This window comes from Peromyscus eremicus, chromosome 10 (assembly GCF_949786415.1).
Source record: "Peromyscus eremicus chromosome 10, PerEre_H2_v1, whole genome shotgun sequence".
Lineage (NCBI taxonomy): Eukaryota > Metazoa > Chordata > Mammalia > Rodentia > Cricetidae > Peromyscus > Peromyscus eremicus.
In genome coordinates, this window is record NC_081426.1 from 5126867 (window position 1) to 5150659 (window position 23793).

The following is a 23793-nucleotide window of genomic DNA, read 5'->3' on the forward strand; positions in this document are numbered from 1 at the left end:
CTCTGTAACCGTATAATTCAATCCTGAGATAGGTTCACCTTTAAATTCTTCTGTCTGGGTCTGAATTTCTCTATAATTCTTTTTAACAAGCTTTTCTAAAGCTTTTATCTTGGAACTCAAATTGACCAACCTTTTTAATGCTAAAATGAAAATTATCAAACAAATAATATTCATAATTGATGTTATGTAAATCTCATCACTATTAATTATCTTCTCATTTAATTGTTCCATTTTCAGACTGCCTAATGTGTTATCAAACAGAGACCAAATGCCTTCCATTGTAAAAATGTTTCCCATTTTTTAATGTGGGAAAAATTTCTCTTTTAACTAATTTCTCCCTTTAAGATATCTTAATTGATTTACCAAGTCTGTCGACTGCGTAGAATAGTAGAAGTTTGAGGGGATTTCAAAGCAGCTATCTAGTACGGTAGCAGTCCAAGATGGGAATCCAGAGAGAGCCCACAACCCACTAGGAGAGAAAAACTCAAAGAGACTCCAGCCCACGTGGGTTGGAGATCCAGCCACATGCAGCTCTGTCGTGAACCGGGTAGGCTGCAAGGCCACAAGTGGCTTTTTAGTGAATTCTTGCCACAATTGTTAGAGTGCCAATTGTAACACGAATCTTAACAGGTCTTATTAAATAAAAAACACAGAGCCAGATATTGGGGCGAAGACCTGAGAGATCAGAGGAATAGGAAAAGCCACAAGCCAACCTCACCTCACCAACTCCTCAGCTTCCAAAGAGACCTACTTTCTGTAGTTCCACACCTATATGCCTTTCTGTTCTGCTATATCATTTGCTCTTTCCACCCAGCTACATCATGTCTTCTTCCTGCCCAGCTCTGTCACTTCCTGTCTGTCTTTACAGACCTCCAGTTCTCTATGGTTAACTAATGTTGGAATTTAAGGTGTGTTCCACCACACCTGGCTCCGTTCCCAGTGTGGCCTTGAGGTCACAGAGATCCAGACATATCCTTGCCTCTAGAATGATAGGATTAAAGGCATGTGCTACCATTGCCTGACTTCTGTTTAGTATAGTGGCTGGCTTTTTCCTCTGATCCTCAGATAAACTTTATTGGGTTGTACAAATAAAATATCACCACACAGAGCTGTGTCTGTGAGGAGGAAAGCTCTTCCTATGCAAGTTGCTTCAGGAGAATCATCACAGATGCTCTTTAATCACCTGTGATTCCACACACCAAACTGGAAAACTAGAGAAGTTTAAGTTCTGAGAGCATCAGGTGGCAAAGGAGCCCAGAGGTGAAGCCTTAACAGCATAGAGCTGGAGACTATGGTGTGTGGGACCTACTCAGCCACTCAGGTAACAAAGGAAGCTGAGCTTTGAGATGACTTACTCCATCTAGGAAAATTAGCTGTGATTTTTATGGCTATGCTAAAGGAGAACTTGATTTCATTCATTAATCAAAGCTGTGATTTACTGATCTTCTGTGAAATCAGGCTCTCAGGAAGGCAGATGCTGAGACAAAATTAGGAGTTCAAGAAGTTTATGGAGGGTGTGAAATGTGATGCTGATTAAAAGATAAAAGGGAGCAGGCAAAATGGATGGAATGCTTTCTGAGTGCCATGTCATGTGATGTGTGTGGAAGGAGCATCACCAGAACTGAGCAGGTTGTGTCCAGCTGTGATGTTCCAAAGTGAAGACTGCCCATCAGAGGAGGTGCAGGCTGGGTAGAAATGACAGTATGGTCTTCTCCTTGGTTAGTCATGGGTGGAGACTGCCAGAACTAGTGTGGCTGGGATTGGGTTGGCAAATGCCTGAAGAGCCCCAGGACCAGTTGGGGCCTTTAAGAGGCTTTCAACTTACTGCATTCCTTACAGGAGAAAGAACTTTTTTGTTTGGCTGTTTTGTTTTGTGTTTCTTTTTTTAAATACTTATTTGTTTATTTATTTATTTATTTTTTGATGAGCTTGCCACTGAGTGGCTAGCTCACCATCTCCCCCTCAGTGGCTAGCTCACCATCTCCCCCTCAGTGACTAGCTCACCATCTCCCCCTCAGTGGCTAGCTTACCATCTCCCCCTCAGTGGCTAGTGAACCATCTCCCCCTCACTGGCTAGCACACCAGCTTCCCCTCACTGAAGAGTGCACCATCTTCCCCTCAATGGTTGTTCATTACTCATAAAAGTTATAGAAATATATAAAAACTTTGAATGGCAAGCTAAACTAATTGATAAAATTCCAAACAGGGGTGAGTTTTAAAAGGCACATGTGAAGGTAGGGTTTAGGGATAGAGACTTCCCATTTTGCTGAGTCTTTTATTTTATGTTCAATGCCTTCTCACGATAACTTGATTCCTTCCCATAACTCTGTAAAGGCGCCAGAAGCATTTCTGATGGCTGTGCTGCTTGAGGCTGTGACCCTGCATGATTTTAATCACTTTGGTCTGAAATACTCATTGACTAAAATTTGGTTAATGTATCTTCTGCACTGAACTGTTACCTTCCATCTTCATGTTAAGGGCTAACCCTGCAAGGTTCTGAGCATACTCATGTGGCTCAGAGCTCAGTGATGGCCAGAATGGCTGGAGAGTCTTCCTGACTGTCATCTCCTCACTTCCGTTTTCTTGTGTACAGGAAAGTGAAACTCTAAATCCTTCCCCTTCTTTGAGATTCAGTGTCTTACTTGTCCTGCAGCACTTTGGCTGTCTTTGCTGAGGACCAGGAAGTTACCTCCTTGTGAACTTTGGAAGTCTCTGTTCAGGGTAATAGTTTAAAAGGCCTAAACACTTTGGCCTGTGGTCCTTACTGTGGCCTCTCTCTTCCTAGTCTTCTCTTTAGATGCCTTCCCTATTACAGTCATCTTGAATGAAGTGTCCCTTATCAACCTAATGTAACTTTGAAAGTGATAATGCTAAGAACTGCTCTAGGATTCTGGCTCTCTTTCCATGAATCGTTTGGCTTCAAGGGCCATATAAATAGAATGGGCATCATGACCTACCTGCGAGATTTCTTGCTGTCTTGGGTCAATGACAGCACAGCATAGTGCATGGTGTCCACTCCTTAAAGGCTTGGATCTTATTTGTTGAGCTAATGTTGCACGTGAGAAGCTTTTTAATATTTTGTAAAAATTGCAAATTTCTCTGGTGTATTAAAATAAAGCTGTTTGCTGAATCATCAGTACTGCATCTTTCAGGAATCTACTTTTGCAAATGAAGTATATTTAGTATTTAGTTCTTGAAAAAAACAAAGGCAAGAGTGCGTGAGACATAATGAAAGCAAGAACTGATTGCTCATCTGATCTGAAGCACCCAGCTAGCTACTCAGGGCCGAGAGATCAGTTACTTAGCTGAAGGAGAGAGAGAAAAAACTCAGGAAATACATGTTTCAGATCATTCAGCAAATTTATGTTGTCTAATTGAGGAAAATTGTGTGTCTTATATTTAGAAATTACAAATATCTTCTATTTGAGATATCTTACAATGAAACATTTAAGAAACTAACATCTAAATACTAAATTTTCTTTCAATAGACTTTACATTTTTAAATCCAGGTTTTGATACTCTACTGTCATGAAGTTACATTTTGAAACATTGCATAAATCCCTAAATTTTAAAGAAATATATATGAAGCAGTATGTTCTTAAGCTGAAACTGCTCTCATTTGTGAGACATGGTGGGTATGGTAAAATGTATTTGAGATGTGTGGAATGGTTATCCATCTCCATGTCACAGAAATGTGTGTTCAAAACAGTTCTCCATAGTACATAGGGTGTACTATGTCCTTAAAGCCAGTCCCCTCTCCAAAGTAATCTGAGGAAAATGTCCCTTGTCAATTACTACCTGATTCTAGCAGTCTGTTTCTGCTTGGAGAACCTGCTCAAAGTCGAGTGGCTTCCAGGGATGGCGATGAGCTGGGCCACCGTGGAAGTCCAACAGACATCCCTTGATCCTCCATTCTTAAGCACAAGCTGTTGATGAGGATTTTGGGGTTGGCTCTTTATTTCTTTGTTTTCTGTTTGAGTTATTACCCCTGACAGTCTGCTCACTATGTTTAAACTTCCTGCCAGTGGAGACTTACCATGTTCAAACTTAAAGAACATTTCTCTCCTCTGCTCTGCCTTCTGTACTTAACACAGTTTAAGTTTCAGGAAAGGGTTCCTTAAAAGGCAGAGCTTTATAACGTATGTGACAGCAGATGAAGACAGTATATCTAGATGTCTGCCTGAGGAGAAGGCAATTAAGAATGAGGTTGAGCCCATGATGAAGCAAGGATTTAAGTAAGAAAGTTGGTTGTCCTGGTTCCTAGTATGTATTTTATCCACCATTCGGTTTAGTGAAACATTGATCTGAGGTCTGAGGTTTCTCTTAACTTTCAAGTTCCTTTTTAAAATTTGTAATTCATTTGTTATTTTGTGGGGTGTGTGTGTGTGTGTGTGTGTGTGTGTGTGTGCGTGCTTGTACCACAGTGCATGTGTGGTGGTCAGAAGGACTTGGTTCTGTCCTTCCACCGTCTGGGTTACAGGTGGGTCCCGATACTGAACTCGAGTGTCAGGCCTGGTGCCTCTACCCACCCAGCTGCCTCATTGGCCGACAACTCACACGTTTCTTAAGACATAACTGTAAAGGTCACGTTTTTAGAGGACGAAGTATTACTCAATGGCCTCTCCATCTCTTCCAGGTTTATCTTGCAGACTATGGACTTTGCTACAGATACTGTCCCAATGGGAACCACAAACAGTATCAGGAAAATCCCAAGAAGGGCCATAATGGAACAATAGAGTTTACAAGTTTGGATGCCCACAAAGGAGTAGGTAGGTCTCTCTTTTCTAGTGCACATTTTTATCTCAGAAGGATGATTGAGTTGAGAGGGCTGCAGCTGCATGAGATGACTGTTGCGTGGTCAGGCTGAAGGGTGAGCGCTCTGGTGACATTTTTGTGGAAAGTAGTAGATTCCTGTTATCCCAGTGAATATCTGACTGAAACCAGAACCATGTGACTAGACAGGAGCAAAGCCTGACCTTCATTAGGCTGAAAAGTCACAGGTCTGTATGTGAGGCTGCTGGGCGGTGCTGAGGGGACATCAGAATCAGTGGCAGTCACATGCTATCCTGTTAGCATTGTGTCCTTCTCAGGGCCTTGAAAGAGATCTTCTCTCCACAGCAGCAGTATCTTCTGAACCCCCAAAGTGTTAACTTGGGAAATCTCTCCCAGGCGCCTTTCATAGATCTTACTTATTTAAACTCACTTTGATGGTATTGGAAACACATTTGCAGGTAAATTACATACATAGCCCTTTTATTGGATATTGATTGTACTGCCTTGCATTCCAAGGCAGACTTAATTCAACAATTCCCTAATTAGTTAAAGTCATAACCTATGTCTTGTATTCATTTACCATTAATTAAACCTTAGCTGTTTATTACTCTGCAGTCCAAATCCAATAGCCGACCCAGAAAGCCATGGAAAAGGAAGTAGGAGGTCAATATTGAAAAGATATGGTGCTGAGTCCCGCTGATGGCTGCTTTGCTCACAATCAATACACCCAGTGCAACTGTACTTTCTTAGTTGCTCTGTCAGCGAGACAAAAAGTCAATTCTAATGTTATGCTAGCGAAAAAAATGGCGATTATTAAAAAAACTTTGACTTTCAAAATTATATTCTTTGCAAACTTTGTTTATAAAAGTGGTGTCAGACATAGTAAAGCAAACACAGGTTTTAAACCTCTCTGAGAGAGATACATCTTCTATGAGTGTCAGCTAGACATTTGCGCTGGTAGTGGCTGTGAGACTGTTACTCTAAACTAATACTTTCCAACGAGTTTTACTTGGTTCAAACAACTGTGTATTATTGCCTTTTCTATTAAAAGGACCATTGACCATGTAATGCAGAGGGTGTTGATCATTTTCTGGAGCAATTAAAATCTACAGTCTTTTAAGGAAGGCCATCAAGAAGGTGGAGCAGTGTGTTGACTATGTGTCATCTTCTTTAAGAAGATTGTTAGAGGACAGTTTCTGAAATGAAGACCAGTTTTTATACTCTGGAACAGAGGGAAAGCAATCAGAACGTGTCTTTGTCAAGTCTAGTTTTTTTTAGAAAAGTAATGATTAGTGTTGTGTAATTTTCCATCATTTACATTGTTAATGATGTAGGTAACACTTGAAGGTATAATGTGACATGGCCTTGATTAAATTAGGAAATAGGAAAATAAAATGCTGATTGACAGTGGTGCTTTTTAAAATAATTTATTTAGATTTATTTATTTTATGTATATGAGTGTTTGACCTGCATATATCTGTGTGTACCAGGTGTATGCCAAGCAAGGTCAGAAAAGAGCATAGGATTCCCTGGAACTGGAGGTCTCAATGGCTATGAACCACCATATGGGTGCTAGGAACTGAACCTATGTCCTCTGCAAGAGCAGCAAGTGGTCTTAACCACTAAGTCATCTCTCTGGCCCAGATAGTGGTGCATTCTAACTTTACTTTCTCTCATTTTCAATGAGCCAAAGAATGCTTGCCAGACTTACTTTGTGATGTAGAATAGAATTTTCAGAGACACGAAAGTACTCCTTACCTGGTGTTGTGCCTGGAATTCCCTTCACAGATTCTTAGGCATTTATTAATATTCTAATGCTGAGTCAGTTGAAGGCACAGCTTAACTGTAGGAGGGGTGAGAGTAGTCACGTGTTGTTTGGACCAAAGCTCAGACAGCAATATTTCTGAAAGCCTTCTTTAATTAATTCTGCATGGTATTTTTTTGTTTGTGTTGTCTTCATGAAATATTTAATCCAATTTCTATTTTGAACTCAACTTAAACTTCTTCCTCTTCCCAGTCATAGTATGCACTGTTTGAGACATGGGGTAGATTTCCCCACTCTGGATCTTGGGGAGAAGACTGGGCTGAATGGGATTGTAGAGATGGTTCTGCATCTGAAAGAATGTTCAGGAAAGGGCAGGTGAACTATCTTGAGGTTTGCAGGGAAGTCTTGTGGTTTTGTGCTTGAGTGAGTATTCATTTAATCACAGGTGGCTCAGCTTTCCTATAAAATAGTGGATTCCTTTCATTTATTTTGCATATTAACATCTATATAAATACATATATGTATGCCCACATATATCTACCTATGTATTTGGACATATATACATGTATTTGCTAAATACATGTGTTATTTGTTCTGGTATAAAACTGGAAGATTGGATATTTTCACTGTGTTTGAACAGTGTTTGTTCCTAATATTGTCAATTGAATTTTGTAAAATTAAGCATTTCAGCTCAGAGTTTTGTTAGAAATGAACTAATCAGCCAGGTGGTGGTGGCGCATGCCTTTAATCCCAGTACTTGGGAGGCAGAGCCTGGTGGATCTTTGTGAGTTCAAGGCCAGCCTGGTCTACAGAGCAAGATCCAGGACAGGCACCAAAACTACACGGAGAAACCCTGTCTTGAAGAAACCAAAAAAAAAAAAAAAAGAAAAGAAAAAAAGAAAAAAGAAAAGAAATGAACTAATCATTTAACCATATTTAGAAACCAGAATAAAAGGGCTCAAATTCTATATGTAAATGAAGAAAACAGATTCATAAATATTCATGTTAACTATTAGTACAGTTACTGTGTGATTTAATATTTGAAAAATCTCCCTAGTCCAGTCCAGGAGAGAAAACAATGCAAAAGAAAGCAGTGAGAGGCAGGTGCCATTTAGTTCTCCTACCTACACGGTTTCCAATTCAGAGTCATGAGAGGGAGTAGGTGCAAGGGAAGAAGGGACCAGCCTTTCTACTAGGTAGCTCTTAAGCCAAAAGCTATGCACAGGGACATACTGAGATGAGATGGAAGGACAAACGGACAGATGGAAAGATGGTGATTCCAGGAAGTGCTGTGGATGGCATGACTTGAACATGGCAGTTGTTCTTCTAAACTCAGGATTCTGTAACCTAAGGGAAGTTTCTGCAGCTGACTTGCTTCATCAGTATAAAACTGGAGCAAGGGTGGTAGATGTAGTTCTTCATTATTAATTTTTCCTCCATCAAAACTAGCATATACGAGCACTGACATACTTTGTTCTTGTTGCAAGATAATTAAAGAGAATTATATGTGTGTCAAATACACTGTTTTAAAATTTGTTGCATTCTTACTAATGTTAAGAAGCAATATTTGGATCAATGAGTGCTATGGATTTTTGTAGATTTCTCTACTCACTGAGGCACGCAGTCAATATCTAATTTCTCTAGAGATAGACGGCATTGAACAGGCGTAGCTTTCTTAAACACATCAGACCTGGGCACTGGGTATATAATACCTGTTTTAATCTGACATCATTGATGATCATAAAATAGAATATCTAAATTGCATTTTAAATATCTATTTGCTTATGTATATATCCAGTGTCAAAGAAAAAAATATATTGCGTACTTTAAAAAATTTTGCCATGTGCTGCAGCACGTGGAATCCAAGTCTTGTGTTGCTTCTTGCATGGTTTTTATTTCATTTCAGGACTCCAACTTACAAAATATATGTGAAGGAAATTGAGAATGTGTTTTCATGCTACTGAACGGGGAAGATGATGCGGGTGGCACAGCTTATATTCTACAACAAAGTCAGCAGAACAAACACCCTTTTCTGTTACAGGATATTAAGCAATACCATTAAATATTGAATTAAATACCATTAAGTATTTCCCAAGGAGTAAGAAAACTATACTGTTAACCTCTTCTTTTTAGGTAAAATTGAATGCTGTATATAGCCTTTGGCTAACATAAAGCCAAGGAAGGCATTGTGTCTATGTGACATATGGCCTTTTGTTTTACATTTAATTTTTTTATTACATTTATTTGGGTGGGTGGGGGCACTGTAGCACATGTGTAGAAGTCAGAGGACAGTTTGTGGGATTTTATTCTTTCCTTCTACCATGTGGGTGCCAGGGATCAGACTCAGCTCTCAAACTTAGTGGCGAGACCTTTTATTCACTGAGCCATCTCATTCACATACCCCTTTTACATTTACACATTTAAGTCATATTTCTTGGCTTTTTAATTGAATCGTTTTGTTAGGAATATACAGTGCACAGTGCCTAAATGTAAAGTCTCTTTGCTCTATTGAATAACTTTTCCTAATAGCTCTACATTAATCATTTACACACACACACACAACACACATACACACACACACACACACACACACATACACACTCACACACTCACACACACACACACACATACAAATCAGGGATTAGGTTATAGAAGGTACTAAAAAGAGAAAAAGCGCCGGGCGGTGGTGGCGCATGCCTTTAATCCCAGCACTCGGGAGGCAAGAGGCAGGCGGATCTCTGTGAGTTCGAGGCCAGCCTGGTCTACAGAGAGAGATCCAGGAAAGGTGCAAAGCTACACAGAGAAACCCTGTCTCAAAAAACCAAAAAAAAATAAAATAAAATAAAATAAAAAAAAGAGAAAAAGGAAAACTAGGTTTCTTGTTTATTTGAAACATGATACTTTGCATTCCATTCTCATACTACCCCTTGAAATTATACTAAGTGATAGTATATTAGTCAGACTTTGCTTTGTGACAGAACACTTGAAATAATTCTGTAGAGGATAGATTTGTGTTAGTTCACAGACTTAAACGTTCCACTCCATGGTCTTCCGCTTCATCGATGCATTCTGAAGCTGCATATTGTGGCAGTGGGGTCACTTGGAAGAGGCACTTTGGCATGGCAAACAGTGAGCAGGAAAGGGGCACTGAGAAAGGAGGAGCAAACAGCACAGCTCCCAGGAACTATTTCCTTCATCACACCTATTCCCCACTCCTTATCCACTTCCAGTATTGCCATTATATTATTAATTCATCCTGTACACCCCAGAGCTCCTGCAGTCTGACACTGAGCCCCACTGCACAAGTCTATGGTAGACATGTCATACTCAGGCCTTAACAGGAGCCACTGTAATATTTTCTTGCTCTTTGTACATCTGAGTTGACAAAATATTCACCAACACAGTAGCCAGTTGGAACCCTAAGAATAAAGTATAAATTTTTCCTGCCATTAGTCACTGCCCCCTTTCAGGTGAGCCTCTTGTTCAGACATTTCTACTTTGATGATCTCTAACCACATACAGTGATATGTTAGGCATTTACATCCTGTCTACTGGAAGCAGGTGTTCTCACGTTTGCTTTCTCCTACCAAATCCTGTGTCTTCTTCACCCGCCATAATATATAAGAAATGAAACCAGATAGGAAGCATACCTACACTGACAGATGCATATGGAGTTAGAACACTTTCCTATTCTTTCCTTTGGTGAGTTGGTTCAGTTAGTTATCCTAATTTATCTTTAGAGTGCAGACTAGATCTCTAGTGTGACCTTCTGTTGATCTTATTCCAGTTTAGATGGACCATTGCTACTTTGTAAATAAATAAATATTTAATAGAAGCCCTTTTCTCATAATGGGATGATATGGAGGGAGCTTTCTGGGAAGGATGGTCACAAGGAGAATTTTGTTAGTGATTCAGCAAAGATCAGAATCTGCTACTTATTTATTTATTCCACAAGCAAGTAACTTTGTGTTGTGTGTTTTTGTATTTTAAGACAAAATGCCTGCACCATATAGCTCCTCCCATAACTAAAAGTAGTGAGATAAGGTCAATTGGATGACTTTAGAACTTATGGTGGAGGTAGTCATTAGCCTGAGCGTGTGCTTTCTTCATTCTGAACAATGCAGCTCACTGTTGCCCTGTCAGTTCTTGCTCTCTGATACGAAGCAGGGTATTTAACCTTTTCAGCCTCTGTTTTCCTATGTGCCAATATGATTAGTAATACTGACACTGTTGGAATGATTAAAAAGTAATAATATAGGGCTACAGTACGTGGTACAGTAGCTGCTCTCCATAAATCACATAAGTTCTTTTAATTTTCAGTTCTAGTGTCAGCTATTTCTGGAATCTTTTTTTTTTTTTTCTGAAATAGAAGTTGAGTCTCCACCTGTGCCTATTTTTTATTATTGTTATACTTGGCAATACTTTATCATTTTGAAATGTTGAACAATTGCAAACACCACACTCTCAGTGAAAAGAGTAATTTGCCTTGCTCCGTGCTAGTAAGCACAATAAAATTAGATGCTAAATAGTATTTGGAAACTAATTTAAGAAAGTTTAGAGGAAAATGCTTGATAACAAAATTTCCAACAGAAAGTGAAAGTCTGAGTTGTTGTGTATCTGTATGAAGACCTATAAATAATGATAATATTGATTATGAAATGCAACTGGGAACCTTCTATAGTACAGTGAATTATGCAAACATGTTTTCAAGAGAGAACAATCCACAATATTTTGTCTCCCCAAAGGAATCCGGTGTATTACAGATGGTAGACTGTCTGCACATTGAACTACAGAGTTCAGCATTAAAGAGGTGTGGCTGGATCTCACCCCTGCTGTATGGATTCCTACTCTGGAACTCTGAACATTTCTTGGTTCAATTAGCATTTTCTAATGAATTTGGAAAATTTGTAATGAAACAATCAGCTTTTTTAAAAAATATTTTCAGACATTTATTTATTTTTATTTCTTGTGAATGAGTATTTTACCTCTAGGCATGTATGTGTGCCATGTGCATGCCTGGTGCCTGTGGCTGCCAGAAGATGGCAATAAATCACCTGGAACTGGATTTACAGAAGTTTGTGAGCCACCATAGAGATGCTGGGAACCAAGCCTGGGTCCTCTGCCACAGTAGCAAGTGGTCTTAACTTCTTAATTATTGTTTTTGAATTAACAATTATTACATTTACTCCTCTCTGTATGGTAGCCAGAAAGTGGACATGACAATTATAGATCGAAAGAGTTTAATTTCCCCAAAACAAGTCAAGCATTTTGTCTCTCTGGGACTGATTTTCAGTGAGAGAGACAGACTTAGAAACATTTTTTTTTATGCTTTTATCATACTTCTTAGGCTAGGAAAATATAATCGTTCTTTTTAACATTCCAAGTGTTTTTGTAGGACTCAGTGAGAAGACTGTAAAATGTTTGCTTAACCACACCCACTAACATAGTGCATATAGGGAAAGATTGGAAATGTGATAATATATTTAATTAGATAATAGTGAAGTGAACTCAACTTTCAAAGGCCTATTTTACATGAAGACCAGTTTATGAAATATTTGTTTCAGAAATGTAAATGACTTGTCAGTATTTGCAGCTTTCTATCAGTCCCTCAGCTGGAGGGTGGCTGGAGTCACTGGGAAGATGCATTCTACACTAATTCATACTGGGTTTTAGCCCTCCTTTTGTGTAGGGAAAACAAGTGTCAGAATATCATCTTTTGAACATTTAAAGGATGTGAATTTTTTAATTGATAGTAATTGGGAATTCCTGTAATGGAAGAGACTTGTGTACACATTTGTACACAAGAACCATTCTGTTATTAATGGGAGATTTATCACCAAGGAAATCACTGCAGAGCAGCATGGTAGCGACTGTTTTTATTTTAATACTAGAGTCAAGTCCTGCATTAGGACATTGTTGAGGCCTATGCAGAAAATAAACAGCACCCATGGGCTTGGCCTTCTACTGGATTGAAGGGGCTTTAATAACCCAGTACTCGAATAGCAGTTAAGATGGAGTATGTGTAGGAGTAATTGTACACTCTGCTTTTATAACAACTTAGGTATGGTGACCCAGAGTAGCTACAGTGAGGTGGCACTATTGTTCTCAGTGGATGGATTCATAAATTAAAGACCTAGTTCATTCACTCACTGACTTTTCAGAGTTTGTTTAATGAAGGGCAATGAAATGGGATACCTGTTTACAGTAGGCTTTAACAACCCCATATTGCTCAGGATATTATATATCCCTGTACAGATGAACATTCAAGTAGTAGAATAAATATAAATACCAGCTTATTATTTTTATAATAGCTTGGAATGCTTATAAAATGATTTTCTTTCATGGGTATTCACTAAGTGTGCTAGTTATTAATTCAGTGACTCATTAGCAGGTGTCAGTTGTATTTAACAATTCTTAGGTCTCGTTGTCTTTTGATATAAGGTACTCGAGGAAAGTGTGTCAAGTTGAGATGAAATTCGTCCACAGCGTTTAGAGGTTGATATACATGATATTTACTGAGGTCTGAGTATGTTCTTTTAATGGTTTAAGAAAAGCCATCTTACATGAAGTCTATTTGGCTTTGGAACTTCCTTCCCCACCTTCCCCTCTGCACCACACTCCCTCCATGCTTCCTGGCCTTTGGCTTTCCTAGTCATCTGGAGAGGATGTGCGGAGCACTGTGGAGCTGTGTGCCTAGTCACTGCACTTCCCACTTAGGAAGGCCTTCATGGCCTGGTTTTGAAGATGCACACTAGATGGCAGCTTTGTCACACTCTTCTGACTTGAGATGCGACCACTGCTGTGACGGGTAGGAAAGGCCTTCAGTGTAGTCTGCACTCAGAGGGTCTCTGCATGACCCAGGCAGACCCCGTGGACTTCCTGGAACATGTGTTAGCAATTTAGCTGCAGACATTTATTTCTTTGTTTTACTGTTTGGCGCTTTGAGAAAGTGTTGGTGCTGGGTTATGGGTTGTCTGGATCATGTCAGAGGCCATGGGATCAAGTTCATGTGACAGGCTAGACTACGGCAAGATGAAGTTGGAGGAGGTGAGGAAACTGACCCTTACTTCAGCACAAGTCCTGCCTGTCTGTGGACTGAGGCCAGAGGCCCAGACGGTTAACTTCACTCCAGCTGAGTAAACACGACACTTTGCCCATTTGGTTTTTTCATATTTCGTCAATGGGAGCTCACTCAGAGATTTCTCTGTTTCTCACGGACTTTTTTTATCCTCCCCTTTCTGCAGCCCCTTCCAGAAGAAGCGATGTTGAGATCCTTGGTTACTGCATGCTGCGCTGGCTATGTGGGAAGCTTCCTTGGGACACAAACCTGGAGGACCCTGTGGCTGTCCAGACTGCTAAAACCAAGTAGGGATTCTCAAATGTCCCGTCTCTTCATGCATCAGGACTGAGAGCGGAGGGAGTGGACATGCCAGACAAAATTGCCCCTCCGCCACCATGACAAAACAAATACCAGTAGTTTGAAAACTACTGTTAAAAAAAAAACCAGAACCCGACCTAAACTCCATTAGGGCAACACTGAAAAATTACGAAGTATAGAAAATTTTCAGTGCAAGTATAAAATAAAATCTCTCTTTCTGGACATGCTGTTTTCTAGCACTTAGATCCTAGGTGGTGGTGTTTATGAGATAGACTGTTTTCCAGTGAGTGTGGTACCTGGGTATGGAAGTGCTCTGTTCTTGGTGTGATCTCAGCCATGCAGAGCAGCATGCAGAGCAGCAGGTGAGGCAGGAGAGGAGGGCCTGCATTTCTCAAGTGAGGACAGCATACCTCACATTCCTGCCCCAGAGGCCCTTGAGGTAGAAACAAAGAAAACATTTAAGTGAGCTATTTATATGAAATACTCTGTAGCTGCATAAACCTTTCTAATATTCTACATTCAAAGTTTTTACCTCAACTCTGTTAGCATAAGGAAGTCAGTTTTAGAACAGGGTTTGTTCTACAATTCTCTCACTGGTCAGCTGGGTTCCAGGCACTGAGTAGCTTTCCCTCACATACTAAGATAGGCGGAGATAGTTATCCAGGGAGAGACTGCTGTTTTACCAAGGGAGTAGAGTTTTAGGAAAATAAACAATGAAAATGGACACATTTCACACACAGAGGTGCAACTCAGCCATATAAGTCAATCTTCAAATTCAAAAATTTTTTAGATTGTGTCTCACTCTGTATTCCAAGATGGTCTCAAACTCATGATCTTCCTGCCTCAGCCTCCCAAGTGCTGGGATTGGAGGTATGCATCCCCACACCTGGATCCACCTTAGTGTCAGTGCTCAAGGTGGGAAGTTAAGACTGAAGGTTGGAAATGACAGATGTTTACAAACTGACATGTGCAATAGTTGCACTTGGAATCTTGACCACCATAGTCCCTGACACACTTGTGTAAGTCAGAGTTGGGGCTTTCTGATGAGTTTTGTCCATGTCAGTCTTGGTATATCTAGCATACTCTACACTTCCCACCAAGTCAGCCCATAGGTATCAACACTCAGAAGCAGCCCTGGTATACAGTATGTCAGCTCAGTTTATCTAGTTTAAGTAGTGTATTTCAATTAAAGGCTAGCATTTTAATTCTTATGGTCATTGTCAGGCTTTCTTTTAGTAAGACTTATGACTGCCTTATTTTAGACTTGTATCAACATGTATACATAGATGCCTTCATTTTAATAATTAGTATGTCTACATATGTATTCATGTATAATAAAATAGTACTGTGTAAAATATAGGGTTTTAATAAGTTAAACATTACCTCTACTTTACGTATTTTATTATCTTCATTTTTATTTGATTAACAATATAAATACAAACATTAGTAGAGCCAATATATTATGTGTCAAAACTTAAAACATTTCAAATTTCTTATGTAATAAATAGTGCTTTAGTTGCCTGTGAAGGTGTAACATGAGGCAGGATGGCAGGTTTGGCCACAGCACATGTCCCTTCATTTTTGCTGTTATGTCTCTTGAGATCGCTGCACGTTTCTGCTTGAGTTTCTTTGTGAACCGTTCACTCATATCTATAATTTTAGTTGAGACTTTATATATTTTTGCTACAGCGACTTAAGAGAGTTATATTTATTTAGCTGAAAACACTGAAAAGCGTTTACCTGGCATTTGTTGTTTTGATTTGGTGTGTTGTGTTGATACTTCTCATTAACTCATTCAATCATTGGTTAGTATGAACTCTTCCCAGGGGAGAACTATTATACACAGATAATTAAAAACCATCCCTCTCCAGTGGTAAATACATGAGGAAAATATGATTTGGGGCGGGGTGGGGGAGAGGAGTGGGCACAAAGGGGGTTTTGCCAACACATCACCAGGGAAACCAGGAATGTTGAACTTACAGGGGCCTCTCCTCAATGGAGGAGATAAAATGCCTCTTTTCCCATCCAGAAATCTGGGAGTGGATATTGTTAACAACTTGGTGACCATTGCTCTCTGTGGAGGGAGACCTCACCCAAATCCCCCATAATGTTTACCTCAGACTCTTCCCTCCCTAGACCCTTATCTTTAGCTCCCAGTTAATAGAACCCATCCTTAGGGGAGATGTCACATGTACTTTATGGCCTCTGTGTTATCTGGGTCAGAGACCATGCTAGAGTTTAGGCCTTTTAGCTCTAGAACCCACTTTCAAGGTCACAGGTACTTTGCAAATGAGTTTCTATGTAGTCACACCCTAAGCTTTATTGTGTACCTGGAGTGTTTCCTGGAAACCATTTCCCCATACTCTATTATGTTGAAATTTGCTGACAATAAACCCCCTGGGGTCAGACTCCTGGAAGTTTTGATCCAGGTTGATGAAGTCAGTTTGAACTGAGTTTTAATCTCACCTCTTTGGATAGTTTCCCATACCTCTCCAGTGACAAATATATGAGGGAAAAAATGACTTCACCGTCTACAAACAATTTTATATGTATTTTTTGTTGTTTTTAAGGCAACATCATGGCAAGCATTCCTACCTCTGCAGTCCTCAACTGTATACAGCTTGAGTTAAATCATCCCTGTTTCCACATTGCTTGGCCAGTTAGAACTAAGGACCCCTCACCCCTTGCTAACCCTCTCATCCATTACAGTTGGGTAAAAAAGGGCAAAATTGTGGTGTCCTATCAACATAGACTCAGAGTTTTATGTTCTAAATGAAGCAGTGAACATGGGTTTGAAGATACTTACCATGTCCTTTCTCTGTTTTGTTTAGTCTGCTGGATGAACTCCCAGAGTCGGTGCTTACGTGGGCTCCTCCTGGAAGTAGTTGCTGTAAGTTGGATGATAAACTCTCTGTGTGTCTCTCTCTCTCTCTCCACAGGTCATCTCAGTTGCTGCTCTGTAGGTGTCAACCTTACCCACTCCCATTCCCATGGGGAAAGCTTCAGGGTCACAGATAGTTTAAATCATTTCTAGACATTAATGCCAAAGCCTTGGGGTTCTAACTTTCTGTTTTTATTTAGAGTTTTAGGTTTATATTTTGAGAATCATTCACAGGTTAGTCAATAGCAACTGGTATTTTTAGAATTAAGACATTTTTGAATGGAGGTAAAGTCAAATTATAAAAAGTCTATTTTGAGTCAATATATTTAAAAAAAAAACTTAGTCATTACATACCTAAATACTGTTTACACCTGGGTCACATTATATTGGTCAGCCAAGCTTTTTAGATTAGAAAGTCAACTGATTTGGGGATGTGGAGATGCATTTTAGAAACAATTTCCTCCTTCAAGTTTATAGAGGACTTTTGAGTTCAAGTTCTTTGACATTCACATTGGTGTGAACAGTAAATAAACTTGCAGTTTCAGTCACTTGTTTATGCATGTGTGACTCATTCAGTATGAAGCTGGTGTGTCATATAGAGAAGAGCCAGCTAACTCTACCATCAGACTTTTCTTTTACGAGGTGCAGATTAGCAGAGTGAATCTTTTTATTTTTTTAAACAGAGTTTCTCTGTGTAGCCTTGGCTGTCTTCCTGGAACTATCTCTGTAGACCAGGCTGGTCTCAAACTCATAAAGATCGACCTGCCTCTACCTCCCGAGTGCTGGGATTAAAGGCGTGCATCAGCACCCTGGCAGCAGAGTGAATCTTATTCTCTATTGACGTGAGGCCATCTCATGGTTAGCATTTAGCTGACTTCTGGAAGTGCTTGTGTGCACTGGCCATTAGTAAAATCAGATAGCATATGTGCGAGTAGAACAGTCAAGATGTCATCTTAGCCTGTATTCACAGCTATGAGCCAAAATTGTCATTTACAGAGATGGACAGCCCAGGCCTGTGCCCACCTGGTTTCCTAAGTCACATTGTGTGTCATCCTGCTAGGTTCCCATATTCTCCTTTCCGTGGTAGTTTTCTTCTAATGGAGGGGTCAGAAGATGGGAGATTGTTATTTGGGAAGATAAGCTGAAAATTGCAAATGTTATTGTTGTTGTTTGTTTTATTCTGTAACTACATTAGAGAAATTGATAAAACTGACATTATTCTTACCAAGTTGATAGTATATTTTCTCATTGAGACAGAAAGCAAGATGGATCAGAGATGTCATTTCCTTTTCAAATATATGTCCCCCCTTAACTTTCTTGTCCTTTCAGCTTAGGTCTAGAAAAGAAGGCCTGGATGCCTCATATTGTACAAGGTGGATGCTTATGAGCTAGTCTATGTCCCATGATATTTCAGTCATTAGATATATACTAGAATTTTAGTCATATGAAAAGTCTAGTGATAGGTCACACATGATTCCTTGTTTTCTTACCCATGAATTTAGTCTATGCTCATAAATATAAACAGGTTTCTGTTCTTAGAGCACAGGGTTTAATTTTCTTAGGAGATTGTAGAGCAAGCACATTCTTGAAAATAAACTGATTTACAAAACACTTTTCCTGCCTTTTTTATATAAAGCAATGCAGAGGTTTGCAGCATGTGTAACTAACTCAGTGTGGTACCTTCAGAAGTCTTTATTGTCTTGAATAAAGACGTAAAATAGTCAGTGATGATGTTTAATATGTCACTAGCCCAACAGGCAGGTAACTCAAGAGTATACTCGTTCTGTTTAATAGCTTTGGAAATTCACAAGCAAATCAAAGGTTATGCTTCATGGAATAAACCCAGATCTTGGAAGGCTAACATTTACATCAATGCTCTGAGCTTCGGGCTTATGATAATAAATCTATATTGGGGTGGTTTTTGGTTTGTTTGTTTGTTTTGTTGTTTTTTTTTCCCTCCTGAGCCACTCTGGTGCCACAGTTTCTAAACCTCAGGCCCATGAGGCCTTTTGTACAGCTGCTCTCAGTTGGTAGTGTGCTGGGAATTCTCCTTTGTTCCCAACAAACTCAGCTCTGTTCTCCATTCTGATTAATAGACTTGTAGTTTATACTAAGCTCAGCTTACTAGCTATTGCAAGACTGAAAAACAGCAGAATATGTCTCAGAAAATGGCAGAGAATGTTGTTGAATATTTCTTTAATAACTGGATTTGGATGCCCCCAGTCGGAGACCAGAAAACACCAGTTAAAGTATGTTCTAAAACAGGAGCTGGCTAACAGCAATCTACTGAACTAAATGTTCGATAACAGAGCTTGCTATGTCTCTTATGTTAGAGAAGAAGAAAAAGTAAATTGTCTAATGGCTAGATTGTTAAAAACAGAAAACAAACAACAATAACACCAGAGCCAGGAGCTCTGCTTTTAACTACATTAGCTCTTCATTTCTAGATAATAATTCTAACTGTGGTATAGAATGGTCACTTTGGGGGCTGGAGAAAGAGCTCAGCAGAGGACCAGAATTTAGTTCCTAGTGCCCATATTGGGAGCTCACAATCACTCACAGCTCCAGTGCTAGCAAATCTGGTAACCTCTTTGGACCTCCATGGGTAATTATACTCACTTGTGCCCGAATGAGTGTACTCACATACATAGGCATGTATACACATACACACTTAAAAAGCAGTCACCTGCTTTTAAGAGAAAGAAAAGATGTGACTATTACTTTTGGATTTTTTTTTTTTTTTTTTTGTCTAGGGAGTGAGACCCAGTGCCTCTTCATGTCTGTTTGATGCAGGGAGGCTATGAGGGAAGGGGAAAATTGTTAGGTAGTTGTCCTCAGCTCCTGAAGCTGCCCTGATCTTCCTGCCATGGAATATAAACATCCAAGTGAGAAAGAATGAAGAACTCTGGGTCAGTAATCAGTTTTTGAAGGGAAAAGTCAGTATAAACATTGTGTAAACAAATGAAAATATGATGATTTTAGCATGAGCCTCCTCCTGAACAGAAGTATAGAGCATGGGCATTTCAAGGTGACTCTTTGTCACTTTTATTATTAATTGTGCTTCTTTTTAAAACCTAGTGGTGGAAGCAGCTTAGTGGCAGTGTGAGTACTTACCACATGTGAGCCCTGGGCTCGAAAGCCTGTGACTGAAATAAACAGAAGCTGGAATGAGGAGTTACTGTGTGAGAGAGAAAACAGACAACTCCTCAGCCTACTGACCTAAAGTCAGGGAGAGCAGAGATGCACTGGGATACTAAGGTATCGAGGACATGACTGTTAAGGCCAATCATGATTAAAAATATGGAGTCCATACTCATTTTTTAATATATTCATATAATGACAAAATGAAAGCTATAGGCAAAACTTACAGTACTTTTTCCTTTGAAGTCAGATTTATAGATTTATGAGCAACATTGGTTTTTTTTAAATAAATATTTACGGGCGGTGGTGGCGCACGCCTTCAATCCCAGCACTTGGGAGGCAGAGGCAGGCGGATCTCTGTGAGTTTGAGGCCAGCCTGGTCTACAAAGCGAGTTCCAGAAAAGGCACAAAGGTACACAGAGAAACCCTGTCTCGAAAAACCAATATATATATGTTAATGTGAAAGAAAAATCTGAAGTGCATCAAGCTGCTGTGGTTTTGAGTAGTTAGGAGCCACACCTCATAAATCCAAGTTAGTAACTATCCTTGTCTAGGTATTTCCACCTGGAAGATGAGCTCATTGTAAACATATCAGCAAAGGGATATTGAAAAGATTGTCAGCTTATCCCATTTTTAGCAAATCATGTCAGTTGCTCTTAAATATTTTTTAATTAAAAAAATTTTTAAATGATTTTTATTGACTTATTTTTAGTTCAGTCAAGTGTGTGTGTGTGTGTGTGTGTGTGTGTGTGTGTGTGTGTGTGAAGGAAAAGGTAACAGAAAAGCTTGAGAATCACTAGAGTTTTATTAATTCATCTCAATTACAAGTGACATGTAAAAACTTTGATACTTCACAGGTGAACTTGCCAAGTTCTTGGCATGTGTCTGTAATTTAGCTTATGATGAAAAGCCAGACTATCAGAAGCTCAAGAAGATTTTGAATCCAGATGGAGTACCTTTAGGGCCCCTGGAATTTTCTACTAAAGCACAGAGTGTCCATGTGCATACTCCAACCCGCCAAAAAGTACGTATAACATAATAAATACTTGTGCCCTTGCAACTGCACACTGTGAAAGTGCTTCTGTGAATACATTTCAGGTCAAAAGTGACGTGCTTGCTACATTAATTCCTATTTCTTTTAAATCAGCACTTAGAAACCTGAAAGTTCCTCTGGCGCGTTATCTCTTAGAATGGGATCTGTGCCTGCTGTGTGCAATCACTGATGGTCATGTGCGTGGCTAGGGCAGAGCTAAAGACCACTCCACCTTGATTCATGAGAGCCTTTCTGTGCTTCTATAGGCTTTCTCTCTCTCCTGCCCTGTGGATCTCTCTCTCCTGCCCTGTGGATCTCTCTCTCCTGCCCTGTGGCTCTCTCTCCTGCCCTGTGGATCTCTCTCTCCTGCCCTGTGAATCTCTCTCTCCTGCCCTGTGGATCTCTCTCTCCTGCCCTGTGGATCTCTCTCTCCTGCCCTGTGGATCTCTCTCCTGTCCTGTGGCTCTCTCTCTCTCCTGCCCTGTGGCTCTCTCTTTCCTGTTCTGTGAATCTCTCTCTCCTGCCCTGTGAATTTCTCTCTCCTGCCCTGTGGATCTCTCTCCTGCCCTGTGAATCTCTCTCTTATGCCCTGTGGATCTCTCTCTCCTGTCCTGTGGATCTCTCTCTCTCTCCTGTCCTGTGGATCTCTCTCTCCTGCCCTGTGGATCTCTCTCTCCTGTCCTGTGGATCTCTCTCTTCTGCCCTGTGGATCTCTCTCTTATGCCCTGTGGATCTCTCTCTCCTGTCCTGTGGATCTCTCTCTCTCTCTCCTGTCCTGTGGATCTCTCTCTCTCTCTCCTGTCCTGTGGATCTCTCTCTTCTGCCCTGTGGATCTCTCTCTTCTGCCCTGTGGATCTCTCTCTTCTGCCCTGTGGATCTCTCTCTTCTGCCCTGTGGATCTCTCTCTCCTGTCCTGTGGATCTCTCTCTCTCTCCTGTCCTGTGGATCTCTCTCTCCTGCCCTGTGGATCTCTCTCTCCTGTCCTGTGGATCTCTCTCTTCTGCCCTGTGGATCTCTCTCTCCTGTCCTGTGGCTCTCTCTCTCTCCTGCCCTGTGTCTCTCTTTCTCCTGCCCTGTGGATCTCTCTCCTGTCCTGTGGCTCTCTCTCTCCTGTCCTGTGGATATCTCTTCTACCCTGTGGATCTCTCTCTCCTGCTCCGTGGATCTCTCTCTCTGTCGTGTCCTGTGGATCTCTCTCTCCTGCTCCGTGGATCTCTCTCTCCTGTCCTGTGGATCTCTCTCTCCTGCTCCGTGGATCTCTCTCTCGTGTCCTGTGGATCTCTCTTTTGCCCTGTGGATCTCTCTCTCATGTCCTGTGGACCTCTCTTCTGTCCTGTGTCTTTGCCTCCCAGTTTCACCATGATATGCAGCTGGAAAATAGTCTTAGAAGTGATTGATACATATCTGTTGATATTTCAGCTTATAAAAAGAATTATTTTCTTAACAAAATTGTTATTGTATTTGTTATCTCCTTTATTATGCTTCTTTGAATGGATGTCCTCACATCAACTTAAAAAAGTTAATTCTGAGCAAGGAATTATAAAGTCAAAGGATTTTCAGAAGAGAGTGGTAGAAACCTGAGTCTGTGGTTAGCAACACTGTCACACAGACAAGGAAACTGCTCTTTCTCACTTGAGGCTATCCATATTAAATAAATAAATGTATGTGTGTGGAGGTTCATTCTGGTGGAGGTACAAGTTAGGGTTAGAATGCCATTTACTTTAATATTTCTTCTGAACTTTGGATCATCACAAGTGCTCATGAGCCAAGAATGCAGGATGCAGGCTAATGTGACTGATAGGCTGCTAGATGAATGGTGAGTCAAGTCTCAGTGCACAGATGGTTCTGATTTGCTGAATTTTGTAGCTGCTGCAACTGAAGACATAAAATATCCTTCTAGTCATAAATTAGCTCTTTGGAAGCCAAACCTTGGCACCAGAGCTTTACAACCTTCAATTAGCAGGAAAAGAAGTATTTGAATGACTGTGGTATTGACATCTGTAGGTCTGCATAGTAATCATTCCTAATAGAAGAGAAGATCTGTTTGAGGAGGGTTTGCATGGCTAATTAACTACCAGGGAGAATATGTAATTTTTTCATGATCCCCTGATTGTCACCTTTCTCTCGTGATACAATTACATTTTATTGTAGCAAGAGCCTCGCAAACCAGTTGTCAGCACTGTTTACATGTTGCAGTAGGCAGAACAAAAGTTCATGTTTAATGAAAAGCCACTGGATTTTGATCTTGGTAATTATGGAGACTTCTTTTAACAGTTTTATTGACTTTTGTATTTTTATCATTTTTCCAACAAAACAAAGAACCATTTCCGTGACAATGTCCCTTATAGTGACAGAAACAAAGAACCATTTCTGTGACAGTGTCCCCTTACAGCGATGGTCAGCACTTAATCTGCACTAATTTAAGATTTTCACCCTTTTTTGTAGTTTTCAATTTCATAAACTTCACTGAAATATAAAAGTCATTTAAAAATACTATATCTTTCTATATAACATTCTAATTATTATCTTCCACAATGTGCAGTTCACCAAATCAAAAAGTTTTTGTTGTGAAACCAAATTTTTAAGCAGAGAATAATACAATGTAGAACATTTTCCATGAGCTTTTATGAAAAATATTTTATTCCTTTTTGATTAAAGAGCTTTGATTATAAGTAACACTATTAAAAATAACATGTAACTTTAACGTCTTAATTTCTGTTAACAGTGTGATCAGCCTGGATATGTAGCTAGTATTTCATATTTCATACATACATTTAATTAATGACTTTATTTCTCTACTATTTTATGTGTACATATATATT

General features: G+C 39.9%; 1 protein-coding gene across 7 annotated transcripts in view; it reads left to right on the top strand.

Annotated features, from left to right (window-relative positions):
• Nucleotides 1-23793, top strand: part of Vrk2 (VRK serine/threonine kinase 2) — a 143255-nt gene that overhangs the window by 106098 nt on the left and 13364 nt on the right. For all 7 annotated transcript variants that reach the window (XM_059275245.1, XM_059275244.1, XM_059275250.1 and 4 more), the window contains exons 8-11: nucleotides 4637-4769; nucleotides 13783-13903; nucleotides 16748-16806; nucleotides 20796-20962. In XM_059275245.1, the coding sequence (XP_059131228.1) occupies nucleotides 4637-4769; nucleotides 13783-13903; nucleotides 16748-16806; nucleotides 20796-20962 (480 nt within the window). The remainder of the gene's footprint in view (nucleotides 1-4636; nucleotides 4770-13782; nucleotides 13904-16747; nucleotides 16807-20795; nucleotides 20963-23793) is intronic.